At 41.6% G+C, this 24,297-nt stretch overlaps 1 protein-coding gene across 8 annotated transcripts in view; it reads right to left on the bottom strand.

The window, feature by feature from the left end:
- Window positions 1-1,691: 1,691 nt before the first annotated feature.
- The window catches only part of LOC111245199 (uncharacterized), a 41,407-nt gene continuing 18,801 nt past the window's right edge, over window positions 1,692-24,297 (bottom strand). For 2 of the 8 annotated variants that reach the window (XM_022793209.2, XM_022793230.2), the window contains 3 exons: window positions 10,819-10,956; window positions 9,114-9,339; window positions 1,692-8,868 (listed from right to left, as the gene is read on the bottom strand). In XM_022793209.2, the coding sequence (XP_022648944.1) occupies window positions 7,979-8,868; window positions 9,114-9,339 (1,116 nt within the window). In that variant the 5' untranslated portion in view covers window positions 10,819-10,956 and the 3' untranslated portion in view covers window positions 1,692-7,978. Of the gene's footprint in view, window positions 8,869-9,113; window positions 9,340-10,818; window positions 10,957-12,051; window positions 13,260-17,633; window positions 24,276-24,297 lie in introns of those variants that run through there. The other 6 variants (XM_086991182.1, XM_086990959.1, XM_022793240.2 and 3 more) reach the window with 6 other exon arrangements.

The following is a 24,297-nucleotide window of genomic DNA, read 5'->3' as shown; positions in this document are numbered from 1 at the left end:
ACGAGAAAAGCGAAAGGTTACAGGCGGTGAAAGGAGATGCAGGAACGATTTAGCAACACCAACATGTACTGATGACGACAACAACAATAAGAATAAGAGTAATCGGACAATCGCAGCGAACCTAATAACGTAACCATCGGCCAGCAGCGAAACGCTCCTGGCCGATGGTTACTTGTAAAATGCTCACTAGGGGAGAGTCCAGCCGGCATCTCAGAATAGGAACCTATAACGAAACAGGGTGACACACTTCGTTAAACGTGAGGAATGCGAAGTCTATTACTGCACAACGGTTCATACTATAATAATGATAGCAATGCGTTTAAAAGGATTATTTATCAACCACGCCGACTATGACTTATGTCGTAAGCTTATGAATTAAAACAAATTACCATTTTATTCGTTTAATGTGGGTAAAATCGTACCCAGAATATTGGTCATGGTATAGATGACGCGACGAGAGCTGACTGGGCCGGACTGGCAAAGAAGTTCATAACTATACAAACAACATACAGTTATACCATCTTGCTGAATACAGAAAGTGTACATCATAGGTAGCCTGCTGCCCGATGTGGAGACTGATACAAAATTCGTTTCGACCACGAATTCAATCTGTTACTATCAATTTTAACTGACAAACACAGTGAAGAATCGTGTCCATGAAACACTGAAGGTGGCGATGTGCCCTAGTACGTCTCTTCCTGCCGAATCCCAGCTCTCCCATCCCATCCCATCCCATCCCATCGACTAGTTAATATTCACAGTTCGCCACATATCACTCACTAGAGCTTCGAGTAAAAATTTAAGAAAACTTTGAATTTTTCAAACTTGAAAAACGCCGAATTCAGAGGGATGTCGTTCAAGTGAACTTACGTCGGAGTTTAACCGTTCATTGAAATAAGACGGATGTACCTCGAGGAGGTCAGGGAGTGCGTATGTCAGTGTGTGCCAGTCGTCCCAATGGTAACGACATAATCAAAGTCTGAAAGCAATGCCGACTCCTGCTAACTATACGCTTCCTGTTCGTAATGTCAAATCATTTTACCTTGCAATAGACGCATTTCGACAGAAGAGTCACGTGTTGACTGAAGAGGCAAAACGAGATGATCAAATCAGAGCGTCTTTTCTCTATAGTGTTTCTCCAACTGAATGCAATAGACAGCGCGCGTTCAACTGGAAATAAACTCTCACGGCAAATGCTGGTCGCTCCTTTTACCGGAGGGTTATTCTGTAATAGCGCATCAATGGTGTCCCTCTACGTTCGGCCAGTTCCTATCCGTTCTTCTTCAATGAAAGAAACACTATGTCAACAAGTAGTAGTTGAGAACCTCATACATACATAACGAGTCCGAGACAAAAATCAGGTTATGAATCGTGATGCAATGCGAGCGACGGATTTACACAGGGAAATTGTTACGAACACACACACACACACACACAAAAATTGTTATTAATATTATCGCGATTATGATTGTTATAATAATGACAGTGCAGTGATCGGGACATGCTGGTGAGGCAAGCTGAAGTCGATAGCAGATGGCGATCGTATTGACACAGGGTGGGATCAGTCAATTCGAACGAACGAGAGTCAATCATTCCCGAACGAAGGAGGTAAAGCGACAATCACACAGCGGATTCTATGAAGGATGGAAGGTTCATGTATTCAAGTATTAGTAATTCAGGACACATATAAGGCAATATACAAGCAACCCTTTATTGCGTTAGCAGAACGACTCGCTTGATGTCCTGTTGCTGAGAGTAACGAGTTTCCTGATCTTAAGCGGAACATATAATCACATACATGATATATCTATGGCTAACGGCAACATAGACATGACATTACTTGTTTGAATAATAACGTTGCTTAGTAGTAGGTGCTTAATATACGAGCAGACTGGGAAAAGTCGTTCACAGCTTTGCGGTAGCACTTAATCGACAGATGGACGAACTCACCGATCATTTAACCTGTAATCTGGGTGGGCTACGTATAGCTATCGAAGGATATGAGCAAGTAACATTTGTTGCCGGAAGAGGACTATATACACGAGTAAATGCTAGATACATTGGAATCATCATAATACAATGAGGAGGGATACACTCCCTAGACGAAAAGTGAGATAAATAGTGAGATATTAAACGATATCACTATACCATTGAATCTCCCATCTGTTATCTCGTTCCCTGACCATTTTATCCGAGTAAAAATCTGCCCGTTTGTCTGCCCGCCTGGTCGAGGAGCATCGCACGAGACGGGATCGCTAGAAATGGCGTAAAAGTGTAATTTTAATGTAAAAGATCAATTCAATGAACATAATCGAGGTGACGGACACGTTCGATTAAATGGTCAGTGAATGGAATACAGTCTTGGTTACGAGCCCGGTGCGGTGCTTCTTACGACCGCCGAAAGACATTTACAATTAACAAGATCATGATCAAATCAAGGTTCATGTTATAGTGCAAATACATTCAATAGTGAGATATTGACAAATATATATATATATATATATATATATATACATATATATAAAATTACAAACTGAAACATAACCGCAGACGGTGTGGCAGCAGCAACATATATATTTATATATATAGCTGGCTATTTATCTGTGGGACTATCGTATATCAATATAGATATATATATATACACACACATGGAGAGATAATATATATATATATAAAATCATAGAACTATAAGAAGAAGCACAGATAACGATAGTGAGATTTTTCGATGTGGGGCGCAACAGTTGCGTCGGTCCATACCCCTCTATACAGCATGGTGAACGTGTTTCTTATGGCTGCAATGAAATCTGCAGATCATCTCTGATCCGAGGCTGATCTTCGCGAAGGTTCACAGCCTCAACTGACCACTGAAGGAAACCTAATTAGATCGCTTTTGGTTACAATCAAGATCAGTTCATTTCCAGTTTTCAGATCGATCGAAATCTGGCCAGATAGCAAAATGGTCGTTTATTTCATGCTCGTCTAATGTCTGAAGGGCGTTTGACACGCTGATGTGTGTGTTGTAAAATTCCAACTGGCCCTGGCGAGTTCCACTTAGCTCCCATCGACAATGTAAACCCCACGCTATATTACGGGAAGGCAAAGATCTTCCCGAATAGTTTCTACAGCCCCAAAATGTAACACACCGAGTCGCTAGGAAGACAATATTTCCGTTACCGTCAAAACTCAAGTTGAACGTTGCCTGTCCGCGCAGTACGATATGGCTACTGCCTTGTCTGGTGACAAAGTGGCACGTCACATTGTTACCAAGCATCAGTTCACATGAGCTTGTGCCTAATGTTACCATAATGAATTAACATTACGATTGTTGCTAGGACCGATTGTCAATGTATTATTGTTATTATTTATGAAAACGCTTAAAATATTATAGCACAAGATAATTACTGTGACAAATTATATTCCTCATATACTAATATAGTGATTGTATTATGAAAACACAATTCCTCGATGATTAGTTAACAAGAAGTATGGGTAGAAGCAGTGGGAAGCTAATTCATTTGTATCTTCCACTGCTATCACTGCTACTACGATGACAACCATCATTGTCTGTTGTTGTTGTCAGTAGGCGCACATAATCATTAGATTCTATCTGTGATATTATGCCTGGTTTTTATGTTTTGTTACAAACAAATCCAAACAATCAGCAAATAGCACACGACCGAAGGGGCTCGCGCCGCCAATGGGGGCTGATGACGCACCTTCAAAAAATCATGAAAATGATGGCGTTTAGCTTCAGGCTAGGTCGATCAAACATACGATTTTTAATTACCATTTATTAATTTGCTTTAAAGCACAATGTGTGAGGGGTAGAGCGAGCCTAGACAAATGCGATGTCGGTTACCCTCCGAACTTGGCATCGTCCTGTGTGTAGGCTAGTTGAACAGGAACGATAGTCGTGATTTCGCCATGACTACTATCGGCTATATATTTTGCAATCTTTACGATTGCAAAATCTCCAAGATTCCCCCTTTAGGGGTTAAACTTGTGGTGTAAACTAGTTCGCCGTAGGACGACCGAAACAAGCCACTGGAAAGGCGGCGCTAAAACTCTACAACAACCAACCTAAATACGCAATTGATTTCATCTTAGCGCCTGTCATGGTCGTAGATCCTACTACCCCTTAACCTGACTAATTCATTCACTGTTGTTATAGGCAGTGTCTATCTAAAATGTACAGCATAGTTTCAAAAAATTACATTAGGCTGTTGCTATTTTTCTAGTAAATCTTTGAAGACCAGTCTATTGAGTTATGTAACTGTTTTAGCTATTCGTAGCGTGGACCCCTTTGAATTCGAGTAGGTAGATGAAAAAGTAGAATATGTAATTTCGAAATTAATTGCGGGAAAGCGCCACCAGTACGATTTAGTTCACTGAGTTCCAAGAACGTTTTTAAAGTGACCTTTAAAATCATCTTTTCATTCCATGTCCAGGTCTTGGAGTTCATGAAAATTGTTGCAGAACACGATCGTATGTAGGGCGTCAATGCCTTTACGGCGATAGGAGACGATTTGGCATAGCACTTCAGGCGTTGAATTAATTCCTTGGGTGATCGGGCAACACTAAGCTATAGTGTCTCATAATCCTGTTAATAACAACATATATATAATTCATATTCACTTTAGCATGAAAACCTACTCGGGTAGTGTCCCGGTGACCGCACATCACTATTAGCAGCAGGCGCAGAGTGTCATCATACCTTCGATACATCAAAAGGTTTCCGAGAGGCGTTTTTACATTTTCCTTTCATCAGTGATTTAGTGAGCGGCCTTTGTTAATGTATTATAAAGGTTGTGCTGCCGGGCAATCTTCCTCCGACGGCCAACTGACTAAGTACATAGACGAAGTAAAACGTGTATACAATATGTAACAGGAAACACTATATATATATATATATATATATATATATATATATATATATATATATATACAGAAAAATGAAAATCATATCGGGCCAGAAGCGTAAGGGAAGCAAGAAAGGAAAGACAACAAAAACGAAACAAGTAAAAAAGAGGGAGGAAGAGCGAGAGAGAGAGATATATATATATATATATATAGAGAGAGAGAGAGAGAGAGAGAGAAAGCGAAATCTACCAATAAAATTTCCGTTATTGATGTTAAAGCAACGTAGCGATGTCATCATTGCTTCCGTTCGAGTATAGCAATAGTTAGCATTGAAAGTGTGATCATACCTTCATCTGTTTTCGGGCTAGCTACAGATCTTTCTCAGTAAGCAATGATCATCTTAGATTTTCCTAAATTGGAAATTTATTCGAAGATGTCTCTGGATAGACTTGATCAGAATTTTTACTCAAAATAGCCGTCGTAACGATCTAAAGTTAGATATTAATTGATACATATTAACTTAATGATCTTTATATTACGAATTAGTTAGATTTAATTTAGGGGAATAAATAAAAACACAATAAGATTTATATGGGATGGATACTTTTCGTATCTTTGTCCTTCATTTAACAAGGAATAGATTGATTGAATTAATAGTCATCATACGTTTTATATAGGTCCATTTCGCCGGCCAGTACAATCTCATTTTGATCAATCTCATCTATTAATTCACTGCTTTTCATTCTTTTTTTTTAAAATTTTTCCTTTAAAACGAAATTATCGATACATCCACTTCTATAATTATTGCCATAAGTATCTCTTTTCATTATTACGTTACTGACGCTCATTTCAGTTAGCCTATAACACTGAAATCGCCATTGTATCAGGATATATTTCGATTTGCCAAATTTATGGATAGTACTGATCAGACAAAATGCGGCGGCGCTGAAATTTGCTGTTATATTAAATGGCCGAACTCCCTGAATATCGTGTTTGCAAGATATATTGTCAATCTTTAATCAGCCTTCATTGTTGCCGATTTAGCCGCTTACAAAAAAAAAAAGAGCCGAAAGTACTACTTTTCACTGCCTAGGCACGGTCATCTAGAGTCGCTCTTCATTAATCGTTGCTGGTTCCGTCTATTCTCTATTGGACTGTTTTTTCTTTCAGTCATTTTTTTTTTTTAACTACGTTTGATTTTCGCATAGACATTTTCTGTATCTGTGAGCTTATCGCACTGTGAAAAATTTGTTTTCAGTATTTACGGTGACCAGGAACGGTATGATTCTGTTGTAGAAATGGACTGTAAAAGCTCGATTAATATAAACTCACAATTACACGTAATTGATTACTAATACTGTTTTTAAATCGTAGTAGTTCCTCGCTCTTGCCAAAATAGACGGTAGTGGTGGTGGTGATGATGATCTATTAGTTATCTGGTTAGGTATTGACCTTGTTTGTACACGAATGCTACTAGCAACAAAAACTCATTCCACCCCCTACTAAACAGACTCGGCACCTTCGCGCGTTTACCAATATTAACGTGATGTTGAGCATATCGTACTTCTAATAATGTGTAGATATATGTCATGTATTGTTTTTATTGCCTTTGATACGTTGTACACACATACATACATACACATGCACACGTACGTACGTACGTGTTGAGAATTAAATGTGTTTCGTCTATAATTGAGTTTCGGCGAGTCGCAGAGAAGCGGTGTTTCTTCCTAAGGCCTATAGCGAGTAACGTCTTTAAAGCAGATGGAACATCGCTCCTTCTAGCGACGAGGGTTGATTGATTGCACGCATGCTTTGTTCACGATTCCCATTGACGGGTTGGTGTACCTGCACGTTATAGCAATGATTGAAATGAACTCAGTTACGAAATAACAACGACCCGGATCGAGCCATCTTTTCCTCGGTCACAGTATCTTCTATGCTTACACATTTTTTATTTTATTACAACAGTCAACAAGCAATATATAAGGAATCATATCAATCATTCTGTAGTAATTATGACTGAACGACCTCCCTGTCGATTGTACCGGCGGCGGCAGCAGCAGCAGCAGCAGCAGCATCAAGATATCGAGTCCAAACGCGTACAAGACAAAACTCCTTTGCTAAACCATCAGATCTTTTTCTACATAAAGGATTAGAATTATATACACTTTAGGGGAGTCCAATTTTAATTAACTGTGCACCAGACATCTCTCTAGAACAGATCAAATAGCGGTTTCTTTTTTGCCCTTAGTTGTCCAGTATTATTCCAGCCGATAGGTGTTATCTCGGTACTGGATCGTCGATGACAAATTTCTTTTATCTAGAATTCATTATAGTAACATAAGATAAGAAAATTTGCAAAACATTGAGTATTCGTTTCCGGTAGACGCCAAATAAGATGAAACGTACTTGACAAATGATAGTTTTGCTTTTCTTTATTTTGCCTACTCACCAGTAGAATCTCGCGGGATATCATTTACTTCAAAGTGCGTAACTTATCTATACATTATTCACTTATCTGTGCTTGTGATTGTATTTGAGCGATCGCTCTATTGCACGCTAACGCCGAAGCGTCACTCGTCCAAACTGTTTCTACGTTCAACCGCTGATTGTATAATTTTCTCTATGGCTAAGAGCGTATTAAAACCATCATCGTTATCAGTATTCGATCAGTCCCGGCGTCGCTGATCGGACGCACTGACAGTTCAGCTTTATCCGTTAGTCGTTATTGCACATAGGGCGTAATATAGCTCACGTAGTTCAGTGATCGATTATTGGCATCCGTCTTCAGTGTTAGCCGAAGCACTCGTTTCGTCATTGCACGCTATTTGCAGCACTCAACAACGGGGGATGGCAAACGGAACAATAGTGTTTCGGTCTTATCGCCGAGAGGCCATAGTCGAGTAATGCCCAACCATCAGACCGCAGTATCTAGATGGCTAGCAACTGCTCCACAAACACTCTACGTCAAGACAAACAGTCACAGACGTCACAGTAACAACAACGCTGAATACCTAACCATCGTTACCGTCCTAGAGTTCCTCCTCGCCATAGACTCCATCTCTTAGGCCTTCAACAAGACGCCTATTTTGTCGGTGGTCAACTTCGGTTGGCCTTATAACCGATCTGGCTCTTCACAGTCAGACATGAGTATAGCTGGATCATTCAAACTTTCGTGGTACCCTGGATAGTCTTGAACTGGTAAGCTTCCGTTGACAGTTACATCTAGCCGATCAACATCGTGATCGAGGTCTAGGTCATCAATACCACTTTCCCGTACGTCTTCGCTACTCATATGTTCGATCTGAGTTTCGCCTTTAATCTCCAGTTCCTGACCATTGGACGCCGAATGATTATTGCTACCAGTGTGATGGTGGTGGTTAATAGTATTACTGTTGCTATTTTTGTTGCTGTTGCTGTTGTTGTTGCTGTTGCTGTTGTTGTTGCTGTTGCTGTTGTTGTTGCTGTTGCTGTTGTTCTGGTTGTTGCTGGTCGTGTTCTTTAAATTCCTCGCAACGCCGACCACATTTAGTGCCGGCACTTCATCATCGTTACCTTGCTGTTTTTTACAGAACTGATAGGGTTTCTCGTCACCTCGCATATCGCAGATGACATTTGTCAATGCCATGATGTAGTTCTTGGCCAAGGTCAAGGTTTCTATTTTACTGAGTTTTCGTTCCATTGCCACGTGAGGAATGACCTCGCGCAGTGCCTGAAACGCGTCGTTCAGCGAGTGCATCCGCATGCGTTCACGTTCGTTCGACTCAAGTCGGCGGAGGTTTCGTTCGCGTGATGAAAGGTTGGCTTTCCGACGGCGTCCGGCAGCAGCTTCATCGGTCGTCTTGTCTTCGTCATCTCGCACCCTCTCTTTTTCTCGCTCCCGCTCGCGTTCCCGTGTCGGCCGTAACGCGGTACCTTGCGTTGCGCCTCTGCGCGGCGACGACAGACGACCAGACATTTCGTGACTGTTACCCTGCAAACTAGAGCTTGAATCGCCATCTTCTTCTGTACATCGATATGACCGTCAGTTATCGAAGCCGCACGACGAACACAACGAAAGTAAAAAGACACGATGCAACCGTGATTAGAAATGGACACTGCGCACTATAAGGCATAGACGTAATGGTGTCTTTGTCACTGCCGAATGCAATGTTGGTTTCGGCGAATGAGATTTTGTTCATACTCACTAAAACAGCCTTACCAATCAAAGAGTGCATCGTACAAATGTGTCTAACAGAATTTTAGCTCACCTGTTAGTAAAGCTCTTTTTGACGCAGTGGGGCTAAGGTTACTTGCTGATGACGTTGCAGTGTCATCCGAAGAAATAGAGCTGACAGAACCCGCCTTGTGCGGTGCTGGGGGTCGCCCTGATGTCAACTGTGCTAACAACCGTGATAGGGGAGGCTGCGCTTCGCCGGAAGCCCACTCCCCACTGAGTGGATGCTCTGACGCCAGGTCATCGCGTGTCCGCACCATCTGGTCAAAAAAATTAACACCAAGTAGTTAACTACATGAATATATGGGCTTTGGCCTTTGAAGACAGTAAGATTGGCCACTGGTAAACCAGTTTCGTTCGATTTAGGGATACAACACAAGCACCAGGAATTCACCTGTGTGTTCAGATCAATATTCCTGATATCGTGACTTAGAAGGACGTTGTCTTCATTTAATCGTGCAACAAAACTTGCAATATAATTGAAGCTGACGTAATGGTGAATATAATCGTTGCAAAAGAACACTGTTAGAATACGCCGTGCACTAAGAATACGTGAAACATTGTCTGCCCGTTCTGGTAGAAAATTTACTAAGCAATCGTTTTCACAAGCCAAACATAAAATTTACTTCTACCGCTTCTGTCATTGTTACACGATTTGAATGTATTTAGTATCGTTCTTAGGCGAAACTTTGACGGCCACTCATATTAAAATATCATACTGGTTAGCCTATGCTAAAATATACAACTCATATATATATATATATACGTGTTACAACTTCTATTTTTCTTAATGGACGCCCCACTATTAACACCGTAGTTGTTTTCAATAGCCGCGCGCTTTTTTATCCGTTATAAACGGGTTCGCCATTACAATGCCAAAAAGCACAATAATCACTCGATTAGGTCGTAATAGTAAGCGGGTACACGTGTCGATTATATATCGGCCGTCGTAACGTTCTATATACCCACAGAATTTAGGGCGGCTTGAAACGACACCACTAGAGGATCATCTATTTGGGTATTCTTGCGGGTTGGTTCGTCCGCGCAGCGGATTGATATCTGCAAGAGCGCACTTGACGCCCGTAATTCAAGTGCTTATTATCGACTGCCATAGTGGTACATGGTCACCACGAGGCCACACAGCGATTTCAAGTCGGCATAAAACCCTGTTATCTGAACTAGTCAACTTCTGGGGGGGGCAACGGGCAGAGAGGGGCCGAGGACAACATTATAGTCACTAGACCCGCTAGCTAGCACAACGTGAGGCAGTGAGCAAAGGTAAAAAGTGCCGTTGATTGTTGCCAACGTGCATGGCTCGTGCAGTGCCAAACGCGTAATTTAACGATTGAACGAATTTTTACATAAGAAAATGGTTATTCAGGGCAGTAAATGTAAGTGAGATTAACGCGCTAATGAACGAAATCTTCTATGTTACGTACAAGGGTAGCTAAAGCTCAAACGCCTGAAACAGCCGTACTTTGATGCATTTTTTTCTTGTATTCGGTTCATATTTGATCGTACTGTCTGTTTATTCTGCCTCATTATTTAGCAATAATAATAATAATAATAGTAATACTAAACTTGTATAACAATAACCATCACAAAATTCGTATCTATAACGCTTCCCTATAATAGTGCCCGCTCTTATAATAGCGTCAAAGACTCGTCTAATACTTGACAGGGCGTGCTGGATTTATCGTAGTCTTTGTAATATTGGACTGTCTTTTTTTTGAACGTACCTTAAGCTTTTATGATTTTTTATACAAGGAAGTAGTTCTTTGACGAAAAACAGGGACGGTACTTTTAGCTGCAGTCACTGATCGCACCGGCGTGTTCCGCTCCTTGTGGCGCCCCTTAATTTTCACGCTCCATTTCGCCTAAAAAGACAAATATCTGAAATGATCAGATGCTTCCTACAAAATACAGTTGCCGGCCATGAAAGACAACGAACTTAGCACCAATGTTCACAAATACACAACATAGTCATATATGAATCGAAGCTTCATTTACTTTGTACTGGCATTCTATTCACGATCCGCAAGCGTAACATGATGGAGCGTTTATGGTGTGACTAGTAATTCGTTCTGTATTATGACACAGTGGACAGAACTTATATTCTGCCACTGCGTTAAATTTAAGTTCTGTAAAAAAAAATATATATATATAACACGTTTTTGTCCATATGTTAATATAAGAAATTCTGTGTTTAGATACAGCTTGTCGATGTACTAAAGCTAAACTGACTTCCGTACCGTTTACTACTTGATTTGTTGTTTCTATAACTTATGGAACTGGACCGCGTCAGTTACTGCGAACGCAAACAATATTTTACACAATTTTTTACAGAATCAGGTGGTACGTTCTCCATTAAATTAGTCATATAGCCAAGGTTTTTGGCCGGCGCAGGCGAAGCACAAACACAAGAGTATAAAAATCCTCAATGACAATACTCTTTTATCCAGTTTACAAACATACTTGCGCCACAATCGCGGTTCGCAGCGATAATCTTGTGAGGCCTCAGTGAGTACATACTTGTACTTATACGATATAGGGCGCGTGATCACGTACAACACGCGACAGTGTCATGAATTTGTTTGTTTTCCAAGAAACATTTGCAGGGATTTTTATCTAGATGTAACATACCGCTTGCCCCACCTGAGCTCGACCAAACGGTACTACGGGCAGCAATTGTATATATGTACATACATATGTGTGTCTATACGAAGCTGCTTTTGCTGCCTGGCACGAAAGGTGACCGTAGCAGTTAAGTTCAGTGCTCTTCCCTTAACTACCATTGAAGAAGGTTCGTGCTTGTTTATGCTAGATGAACGGGGCACTTTAATTGTTTTAAGTGAGCAAATATAGCGGCGATAATAGTATGTGTCAACCATAATAATAATAATAGTAATGATAAAAATGTTGTGGACTAACTACAATAGATACAATAATCTATATGAAACACCTCCACTTACGTCGACTTGCTATAGCGTGATGATTCACTGACGCTTCGCTTGGTTGACGCAGGATTAACTGAAGGATCTTGAAGGCTAGTATATATATGTATATGAGCACGTATCCCTTCATTCATACAATTCTAACGATATGGTTATTAGCAATTAGTTGTTTAGTATACATCAGGTTCTATGGCGACCAATTCAATGGCACAATATAATAAACGCGCTGCAATATCGAAGATCACGTATTGAGTCTTCTCTCACCGTACGTATGCTACTGCTTGCCACAACAATGAATAGTAAGCACAACGATTAGGGCGCATCGAGCACTCAGATTATTGATTTCTGTTGAAGTCAATTCAGGTTCGGATGTTTCAATCAAGCTGTTTCCTTTCCACACATCAATGCGAGTTTCGAAAGATCTGAGAATCCTATACATTTCTGTTATCATATATATCTCATTTACCGGATCTTAAACTTACGTTGCAGTTTCATCTGAATAAGTGAAGCTCGGATAATTTTTAGTGTCGATTAATTTCGATAGGACTCCCATTTTGGAGCACAATGTTCAGCGCTCGAATCGCGTAATTTCTTAAAAACTGTCTCTCTTTTGGACCCCTCGCGTACAATGATAATGATATATCCCAGAGTGAATACGCGCTCGCCATTGTTCCTCATCTACTAACTTTTATTTTCTCCTTTATTGTGATATTATTCGAATGAACGGTGCTTATCTTCCTGGCTCAAATAGGAGCTGTTCTGCTGTTCATACTTTGTTATGCCAATTTTGCAATTATCGACGACTAGGGTAAGAAGCGAGAATCGGGGGCATCCTCTCGGAAGCAGTCGCCCACAGCAACATCACCGTCACCACCAGCATCATCCGTACCATCAACGTCGGCACCTTGCGGGGCAATCATGCGGGGTGAGTGATCCCTTACCGATGCCGTTTGTTTTTATGCACTTGGTGGTCGCTTGTCTGACGCGGTGCGTAACGCTGCGACATTCATTGTGTTGTATGTGAATAGAGCGTGATTGCAGTCAATGGAAGACACGTGCCGGTTACCATACAATCGTTTCGCTGTGCCGGCGCTTTCCGCTGTACCGCATCTCTGACATCGATCGCGTTGCATCGCACCGTATCGCTTCTAGCTAGCTAGCTAGCATTTATATATGAAGAGGTTACATAGATCGAGCGACGCCGGCGGCAGGGCTTATTGCTACTGCTGCACACGAATGAAGATGACCGAAGGATAAAGAACGACGTAACAGACAAATAGAATGAAGAACGCAGTGGAAGAATGGCAAGCACGAGAAAATGAAGAAGGGTGAAAGTCAATTTTCGGTTCCACTCAATGGAAAATGATTTGTGTCAAGTGCCGTATTCACAGCACGCTCAAGTACACGAAGATGGATATTATATGTTATTCAATCATACAGATGGTTTTAAAAATGGATTTCAACAGCTTTAGTTATCGGACGCTAATCATTGGGGACAGGATGTCGTCGAATTTTTGTTTTCTCCAGACGGCTTGAATATAACTGAGCATTAGGTAAAACAAACACGCGCCATTAATACGTATATTTATAATTTTAACAAATTGCACATATGGATATGTGGTAATACTATTATTTTAGATTGTAGTGTCTGATACTACTTAAGCCCATAGAAATCATTATAGCATTGCTTTCTAGGTTATAACTTAGACTGTCAGGTCTTTAAAAAAACTGTCAAAGCAATTATGTTCTTTAGTGGCTAGCTAGTTAAGTTTGATTAAAACTTTCTGCTTATACTAATCAGCTCTGTTACTTGACGGACGCAAAACCTACCGCAGCATCAGCGACATCTATTAATAACAAATATCCATACTTCACAAGGCTGTGGAGCTGTTAAATCTACTTTACATTATTATACCCTTGTGAATTTCCGGCTACTCGGCCTATCGGCCTGGCGATTTGTGCACATCCCTGTGAATTTACGGGTCAATGTGGATTTAGCTTTATTTCTACCTTTTATACACTTATATATATATATATATATATATATGGGCTAGCTGATTTTGCGTCACTCGACCACAATGGCGGTAACCGTTATCTGCCCTATTTTCAGATAGCTACACCTTTGCTGGTCCAACCGGTGGTTTGTAAATGGCAGTTCATGATGAGTCTGCTTCGGACGCGTTAACCGCGTCTTGCAAGCGTCATAGCAACAAACGCTATGATGAACAATAAATACTTGTTCGTTTTTGATTCCGTATTGTAAACAGAACGGTTTCACGCGCAGAATATCTGCTATTTGTATGTGTGTCGTCGCATCCATTGGAACATTAATGCGCGAACGTGCACGTACAGACACAGATATACCGCCTGCAGGACGAAACGCTGGCTGAAGGGCTGGTTTAAATCAAAGGAATGTCGTTTATCGTCGCGGGTCCTAGATTTCTTAGTGTACGTTTCTACCACTACTGCCGCCCTTTCTGCCGACCACATCACTCCTTATTTTGTAAATCTGGCCGATGTTATTCTTTCTTTTCTTCTATACGAAGCTATATCTCTGCTCAGAGAAAAATTCGTTGCCATTGCTTGTTGGTCAAGCTATGGGTTCTCTGCGGCGGCCTGCCAAGGCATCGCTCAACTCTGACCCATCGGGCGTACCTGTTTTCGTGAACATGGCACGACCGTCGTCATAGATCTGAGATACCTACGCACGGGGTCTCCTCGCAGTCCGATCGATTTCAGAGAAGAAGCAGACGGATACGGATCATTTGGCTCTCCCGTTGTTTGACCAGTGATCGAAGTGCAAGACGGCTTAAGTTAGATGCGAAAGCGGGCGAGAGCCAAGCAGCGCAGCATCGGCTCTCAGCTCAGAAAAACGTCATCGTTTAGATACTATATATTCTATCATTACTATCGCATCATTCTCCGATGGTTGTTATTATTATTTAGTGGTTATTATTATGATATTGCTGCTATTCCTATTGCCGTTAAAGTCGGTCTGATCGGTGTGCTGATATAACATCGGCGTTCAGACGCAAGTCTGCAGTGACTTCTGAACACCGAATAAAATAACTCCTAGTTACGTCATGGACATAACGTGGAATAAATAAATCCGACTTTTGTTATTTGTTTATGTGGCACAGGCTTCAATAGCTTTTATCATCACAATAAGTAAATCAACCGATGTTCGATGCTGGTATCGTATTGTGCTCAGTAATAAACTAAGCCATTTATAGAAAAAAAACCAATAGTCCTGTTAATCGAACCTATTTGAATCCCGTTAGTGTTTGTTACTGAGTTTATCTGTCAGACGGCGCGATGACGTGTTCCGTTTTGATTTTTTCCATAAAGAATAACGAAAGCAATGCAACAGTTATATTATTATTCCACGTTATGTGGCTGGTTCGCCGTTTACTACCTGACGTCATCCCAACGCTGCATTTTACCACCCGACGCAATGCGTAAACGTAGATGACAGTGGGTTAACGCAAAATAGTCGATAGCTTTCATTGTCGGAAGTCGTCCTTACTCGCTTTTCGATTCCAGGTCAGATAACCACAAAACACCTAGGTAGATTAAATTGTTTGCCTCCTAATCGGCGCTTCTTACGTAGAAATGCTATAGGCATTTTTCGTTAACTACTCCTGAGTGACGGCTACATACTGCGTCCAAATCACGGTGCGCATCGATAGAAAAATTACCCTAGTACGCCTTGTAACCGGAAGTGCTCCTTATAAACGTAGAAGAGTAGGTCTCGCCATGCAAGTTCTGATTTAAGAAGCTCAGCTAGCAGAATGGACTTAAAAGATGTGTTCTCCTTTTTCCGAGCTTTCTTAAGAGAGAGTAATATATCGTCTACTTTATGCTACCGATACATATGTTTAGTCATCAAGTACCGGAAACTCCGTCCACTTTAATTCAGTTGCCACAAGAAAGGACTTTAGAAAAAAACACGAGCACTTACATCGTACAGGAACTTGAAATGGTCAGTCACGCTAATTTGTGACAGCTATTTTTAGATACTAGAGGAGTGAATATACAATGCAAGTCTATGACAGTTTTTGAGTTCTCAACACCCTTTGAGAAAATATACTTTTCAGGTCAAGCGTTGATTGAAATCGTTCGTACCAAAAAAAAAAAAATGAGACACGATCGTGCATTTATTGATGAAGTGCTTTGCTAGATTGCGGTTTAGGCTAAAAAAGGAGAACATCAGCGTGCAATAGACGTTGTCCGTCCACCTCCGGCCATAAAAGCGTATGACTTGAATGAAACGTTTATTCTATTTCGCATCATTTATTCATTTGAGCGAACGCTTCCTCCCAAGGACACCCTGACACTAAGCGATACCTTCGAGTTGCCCTCTTTTTTGAAATAGCTCACTTTAAAAGCTGCTCCACTTCACGAAGTACCCAGACAGGTGGCTACCAGTTGGCAAGACAGCGCCCCTACACTCGGTCATAACCGTGCTACTACTATACGCCGCAGCGACAGTACCATCAGCTACGTGAGGCCATAATGCAGGAACTATGAGAACATAATGGCAGAAAGACCGATGAATATCTATTCATCCGCATGGGTACTATAGCTACATGAGCTTGTAGACAATTGGACCCCAACGGCAGAATCGACAACGAGCAAGCCGAGTAGATCAACATGAGCGTAGCAGTTTTACCGACTCGTTATTACCATTATTAGTATTACTATGTCTCTAGAAGACCCTAGAAGCAATGATTGCGTCGACGTTGAAGGTCAAATCTGTCTCCCGTTAATATCCGTCGGCATAAGCAGGCTGCTCTCGTTCAGAAGCATACGAATTTGAACGAAACAAAACCGCAAAGAACCCGAACTATCGTTTTTCTAACATAAGTGAAAGATGATTTTTCAGCAAGCAAATATATACAGTGGAAAAGTTTGCCTTTGTTCTCTATATCTGCAGCCTAAAACAGCCAATTAAATACTCGATAATGAAGGGCGAATTAATCAGTAGTAGAAATACATTCCGACATAAACCATGTAGCTAATTGGCGTCCTTTCTCGTTTCCCAAAACATAATGCCTAGTTTCTAACTGGATCATTTTCCATGAATGAAAAAATGCCTCACATGGCGTTCTCCATGTGAGGCAATAGTATCATTAGCGTTACTTTATCTCTGCTGAGACACTTTGTGCAGATAAATGGGTACCGGCTTGTTACGGCAGAAGGAGCTCGCTCCATTTACCAATTCCCCTATCTGAATTACGAGTTGACAACTTCGAACTAACGCAGAGTACAGGCTAGGTTACTGAAGAACCCGCCCCAGTGCCACAATTAGCGGATAGGACAATTAGATCTAAGAAATTTCGTTAACAGAACGGTAACAGAACATTTGAGCAGGATGAATCATTGAACATTCATTGTTTATTAGCAACAATAACCGTTAAAGCATCTTAAAATAGGCTAGCCTATTCTCTCTAGCTCGAGGAAACTAGTTTCAAGGTTGACTTGTCGTTTATATCTGCCGCACACTTGACCTTCTCTAAAAGTCTAATTACCAAAGTTCCGATTCTAACCAAATACGTTTTGTGACAAACAAGCGAGACGCTAATTCGGTAAAGACGTACCTGTACGAAGAGGGAAATTCCTTTATCCATGGCGCGTATCCGAATGTATAACGGATGGCCATACCGTTCAAAAAAACAATTCATGAAAATTATAATATGAGATTTGCTGTCGTTTGTTGTTGTGGTTATCTTTCATTGTTGATGGCGTCGCTTTTAGACTGCGCTCGAAATCGATTGCCGTCAAGATACGGCTGGGTCGACGCGTTCGCAAAGTCCACGTCCATGTAGAAGGCGCGCACGACGCAGCGGCCGCAACTCTTGGAATATCGACAATTCGTTGGACGCACGTCCACAGAGCGTTTCTTCTACTAGATCTTCCCATTGGATTAACACTACATTCAACGTCCATGCTTCCATTTCCAACGTACGATTCTGAGTGACCTTGATGCTTTTCAACAACTATTAAGATAGGAAAGCGGACTGCCAGCAGATATTCGTGAATACCGTATTCGATAACTGGCGACATGATTACGTTTTTCGCCGCCGATTACAGCGGCAGTCAGGACGGAGGGAAGGGCCACTGGCTGAACTGAGCAAGAGATTCGAGTTCTTTACTTTGCCTCACTCGGCAAAGTATGTGTCTTTGCCCTATGGTTGACCTTTCGTTTCTCTTAATTGATGCTAATGTAATGTCTGTTCTAGTATTAATTTCATTACTAGACTGTTAATCGAATCGGTGAACGTACTTTAGCGAGAAAACCGTGGTTCTCAGCCACATCAGAGCTGTTTGGCAAGCGTTCAATGTAATAGCAGGCTTGCACGGGCTGAGAGCACCGAACGTTGAAATGCTGGCACACGTATTTTGGAATATATGCAAGTATGACAGACATCGTTTAACGGCGTGTCCGTTGGGCCCCCGAGGCTTCTGGGCAGGCCCAACGTCCTGGCGCCTCATTGCAAGCTGTGGCCCACTTGACCATAGGTTTACTAGAGGTGGTGTCAGGCGCTGACTGGAGGACTTGCCAGTCTGCGTCAGCTGGCGATCGATATAAGTCAATGTCTGATCTTAAACGTCACTAACTACATTATTAATCTACTGGGCATAGATTGGACTGTGTACGATAGAATGCAATGATACCGCAATAGGGTATTGTAGACAAACGCGGGTAGACTGCCCAGCAGACGAACATGCAGACAACAGAGATAAACAAGAGAACGTGAACGAGAAGAAGAGGCGTGAACGTTATGAAACGTTCGCGCCTTGCCATTCGCGCCTGCGCAGAAACGTTACGAGATGTTATTACATGTCTCAGACGCATCAAGCGCAAATTAAATTGTGCACGATAGATCTACAACAGTAACAATAATGACAACAACAACAACATCGAATCAAGCGTTTGCAGCCGTTGATCCAATCAACCCGGCATCATATATGCAAATCTGATGGCATACAAAACCATAGAATTAATATAGGCCAAAAAAAAGAGCTATATTGAAGGCAATGGAGTATTAAAGAACATTGAAAACCCACTTTGCTCACCGAATGCTGAGTCTTGATATCAGTCCAACGAGCTCACCGCAGATTATCGACTCGTGCTGTTTGATACAGTTTACTCATAGAACTTTTGGTACTATTACAGAATAAGAGACTTTTACGAATAGAAACAGGCAGATTCTTATGTCGTATAGCTTCATTGTTATCAGATATCGTCCCAAGCAGAAACACGAGGGACGATGGCTAGACAGAAATAAAATCGCAAACCTGATTTACAAAAGAACCAATCGGAGGAAAGCGTACATTTTTCCCTTATTTCGACACAGGCGTCCTAAACGGTTTTAATGATTTAGCTTTCAACGTAAAATAATTGTCGAATTTGTGAAGATAAAGATACCAAGGCAATGCAGCCACAGCGTGTCAGATAGCGGGGCAGATAACTTTTAATGCCCTTTGAAAATCAATCTCAAATTTTCTTTTCTATCAAATCTATCAAGTTTTCTGATAAAATGCATTTCGTAAAGGGCACACAGGCATATTCACGTTGGTTAGATATCACTGCACCGTAGATATTCATTATAGACACAATAGAAACTCAGTTAGCTTGAGCATTTCAACAGGAAACCGAGCCCGAAAGTCTCTAGCGTCACAGTATCCAAACCAATCTACCACTACGCCATACGCTAATCACATGCTACATGTAGCAATAATCTTATCATGGAAATAAGTTTTTTTTTCAGTTTTTACAACATTTTGCACATTAATTTAAGCTTAAGACAACGAGGCAATGAACGTTACAATTTCTAGCATCTTTGATAACTATGTGATCAACTTTATCCTCATTATTCTTATAATCTTCATCATCGGATGCATCTTATCATCTTCAGGTTTTACCTCTCGTGCTGTCGCTTCTTGCCAAGTTCGGCCGAAGCTCTCCAAAGCGTTGGCTATGCATCTTTTCGTTATTTGGTGAAGATCCGTGACGCCGCTGCTACCGCTGCCATTGTCCGCAGTATCATGCCATGATCAACTGCAGTGATCAGCGATGCGCCCATTGTAGCTATCGTTATCATATTTGTAGTAATTATCATTACCAGCATTGTTATCGGGAGCATACATTACAAACGCCCCTAATCTAGCTTACTTAATAATAAGCTTGACCAGTAATAACATAAAAAAAAATTAATGACTCGCGAGCGGACGGCCCCATGTGCTACGTGTTTTCATATTAATACGGCTGTCGTTAGCGCCAACACGACAATGCGTATTCCTCATTGGATGAGAACAGTACCAAGATATGAAGTAACTGAAGATGTATTAGAAGTAATCACAGCCGCGGCAATGGTGGCCATCGGTTAATGTGGACGTAAGGCATATGCTGCACAAATAACACTCAGCAGAGTCATGATCTCTACCGGAAGCAAGAGTATTGATGCCGGCCATTAATTACACCGTAATGCTGCTCATGTTTACTATTAATTCTGAGGGTGACAATGACAGTAAAGTGGTTGGCCTTGTAGGACTAGGACCGAGTAAAGGCGCGTATATTTCGATATTACCGTAGCAAAGATTCAATTATTAACGCCATAAATGTTGTTATTGTGCGCGATGGCGTTGCATAGCGGTAGTAAGGGCCCGCAATGGTTTCACTTCAAAAGTATATACACTTTGTTTCACATTAGGAACCAACCGGCTGAGGCAATGGCCAATATCTTAATTACTAGACGCAAAGCTTCATTCTAGCATATCTCTGATAACGCGATTGATAGTTGCGGTAGATTAAATTGCACTGCGCACTGAAAGAAGCAACGAAATCGTGCACACGTGTTTTTTATACATATATATATAGATCATAAGAGTTTTTTCATCAAAGTATATACGTAATTGGGAGACACACTATTTTGTTTTGTAATCTGCAAGATAAAACGTAGACGATGTATATTGGACAGGTTTTCTTGTCAGTCCGAGATATGCGGAAGACCGCCGCATTACCAGTTGTACCAATATACATGTATATACATTGTAAAACTAAACAAAATGAAACAACGATACACCAGTTACCAACCAACCAGTCATAGTTCAGACACGGTGGTTCTTGGACCAGGTTATGGGCCCATTTACTGGCTGGGCCAGGCTCCCCTATGGGCCGATCGGTTTGGCTGCTTAGATTGAAGTTGCAAGGCATTCCTGTGGAGCATCGTCCGGTTTACCCATTAGATGACGTTTGCTCGTTGTCCTGGTGCCACTGACGTTTTCCCTAGCGGCATCAGACAGTTAGAGCCCGCAATACCCAGTGTCCTTCGGCTTCGGTTTTTTGTCGATGGTAATCACTTTGTTGTTGTTCTTGTTGTTGCCGTGTGCGAAGGAATTAACCAGTCAGTGTTTAAGCTATTCGAAGAACAGCAGCAATTGGTAGACATAGGCTCGTTGTTGTGCCAATGGCTAACGGCACCCAACAAAGACAACAAACCCAACTACGCCAGTGTGACAATGGCAATAGCTGCAGCGACGAAACAACAACGACCAGTTACCACCACTCGATGTCTCGACATAAATCATATGTTCGACGAGACAATAGCGACGATGCTGTTGTTGCCGTTGCCCTGTCGCTGGACTGGTCGTCCCGTACTGCTGCTTCGCCTTCTAAGACAAAATTTAGAGACGATGAGCGTGACAAAACAGGTCGTGTCGTTGCTGTTATAGTTACCATTGCATTAGTGACGAGCGTGCACCGTTTGCAATCACTCGTAAGCTATAGGCTTAGCCTTGTAGAAGTAACACGCTGGTGCTAACGGTGATAGTCACGATGCGGATCGAGGGAGGGAGTCGACTCAGAAAGTTCCTTCTATTCCTTCCTCGAAAGCCGTCAAAGTTTCGTATGGGGACGAGTTTGCGACCAGCGAACAATCGTTTTAGATGATCACGACGAAAATCGACGCTAAATCCAGCCAATGTATCGCAGGATTGCTGATGTACCGGGCAAACTATCGATCGGTAACGGTAAATCTTGTTGTTGTCATGCGTCGAGTGGATTTCTCGTCGGTTAACGATAACAGGGAACACGAAAACAGGTTCCAAATAACAGACTGCAGAATGAGAGAAGTTGTGCCATTCAAATGATGAAGCCGTCGTCAGGTTTTACTCGTCAGCTGTTGATCTTCTAGTGAGCTTAAAGTCACCACTTGTCCGACTGCGTCGATATTGGGTGGTATTTTTTGCCGCCACTGAGAGTACGCACCTGCACGAAAAAGTGGGTGCAGGTACCGTGTTTCTAACAATGTTGTCCAGAGTTACTTGTTGTCCGGCCAGTTCGTATAGACACAGCAAGCATCTTGAAGCACACTTGCAATAAAGATGTATGGTGACTACTTACTTCGGCAGGAATTGAAGTCGTTTGCGACGCTCACCGAAGTGAATCGCTTGCGTTGGGTCAAGCGGACGCATTAGCGTTGGCAATGATGTGCCCAATTTCACGTTTCCGAATGGTCCCGACACTGCCGCTGGCATTGAGATGTTCAACGCTATGCGTCCTCTAGTGTCAATTTAGATCTTATGTTATGGCAAAAAAAGTTTTCTACTCTACTGATTAAAGATGTTTCTTTAAGCTTTGCTTGTTCTGCCATCTTCAAGATTTCAATAATGCAGACTATTTATCCTCTATAGCAAAAATACATTGTGCTGCACGTGGCTTTGGTACTACGGTCGAGATATTACCAAGAGTTTATAAATCGCAGCAAGCCTGAGTAATAATAACTCTCGATATTGCAAAAGCTGAAATTGTTGGTAAGGTAAAGTATAATTTCGAACTTCATCAAGTTGAAAACTCCCTATCTGAATATGCATCCTCTGTCAATACAAGTTACTCTAGGTAAACTTTCGTTCCCGACGCAGACCGCTCTGTCTGAAAGCGGCATTGTATATTTCCCTGTAATCAGATACGTGCTTAGCTGATTACATTGGTGGACTGAAGCACTTTTCGTTAGATGAAAAAATAAACGATAATGAAAAGAAATTTACAACTGCTGCACCAATGCAGTCATTTGGTCGTCCAACGCCACTTGTCAGTGTACTGCAACCTGGGTCAGGCTGAGCGTTTTGCAGGCCGCTCAGAGCGAAAATGCTGACAATTTGGCTGGGCCTGGCTGCAGTCAATCGTCTTACTGCTGATGCTGCTTTTAATTTCAATGATAGCTATACGAGCAGGGCTACTGCACTACAGCCGTTCATACGCATTTACAGCCATTTTTTTTTTATCCTTCTTCAACGCCGCGCTTCGACATTCCGTATATAGGGCTGGACACCGCTATCAGGCTGGGGAAAAAAGTTGCGGTCGAAGGAATAGCCGCGAAAATGGAGCATCACAATGGACGATGAGCAGTGGCGGACATCTCGGCGGCAATAGCAGAAATGGTAACGAGCACCGTTGGCAAGACAGCACATCAGTACGATCAACGGCATGAGAGGTTTTTTCGTAGATCGTTCTTCCGCACCTTTTGCCTGGCTAAAGAGCAGCTGCAGAAGTATCCCAACTAATACTGCTGACTTTTTATTCTATCACAAAAACTGATGTTGTGTTAATTTACGAGTCAGCAAATTACTTTAGCTACATCTTCATTATATATATATATATATATATATAATATCTTACTTCTAAACAGCGTGATGTGAGTTTGTATAGGCGCGTACGCATCTTCGTAGGTGCCAAATAATGCTACAATATTAACTTTCGACTTATACATTCGTATCCTAAGATAGTAATGAAAGAAGATAGTTCGAATTAAATTTGACTCTTTCCTTGACTTGACATTTAGAACCGCTACAGACCAGCCAGTTCAGAGAAAATATAGCCTAAGCTATAAACAGCGGCGTTTTTCGAAGAACTGTGGTACCTCTAGCCAGCAACCGAAACGAAAATAGTCGACATTTGGTAGAGTTGTATAAATGAACGATTTGAAATTGGTTGCATCATAAACTGCATACGAAAAACGTCAATGGGATCTATCAATAGGCCAGCTCTTGTGGCGTACGAATGTTCAGTGAGTGATCGGTACGCAGCTAAACCTTACAAGAAATTGAACTTCATCCAAGTTCTGCGCCCTTAGCATCGACAGCTAAAATGTTCTGTATTCTTTTCAGCTAACCTTAGAGCTATCTGGTACGTACTAGACTTATGAAGCAATGCCCAATTAAGGTAGTGGCAGGCGGAAAAGCTAAAGAATATTGCTTTAG

This window comes from Varroa destructor, unplaced genomic scaffold (assembly GCF_002443255.2).
Source record: "Varroa destructor unplaced genomic scaffold, Vdes_3.0 BEIS01000001.1, whole genome shotgun sequence".
Classification (NCBI taxonomy): domain Eukaryota; kingdom Metazoa; phylum Arthropoda; class Arachnida; order Mesostigmata; family Varroidae; genus Varroa; species Varroa destructor.
Note: the sequence above shows the minus strand (reverse complement) of the source record. Positions and strands in the feature narration are given on the sequence as shown.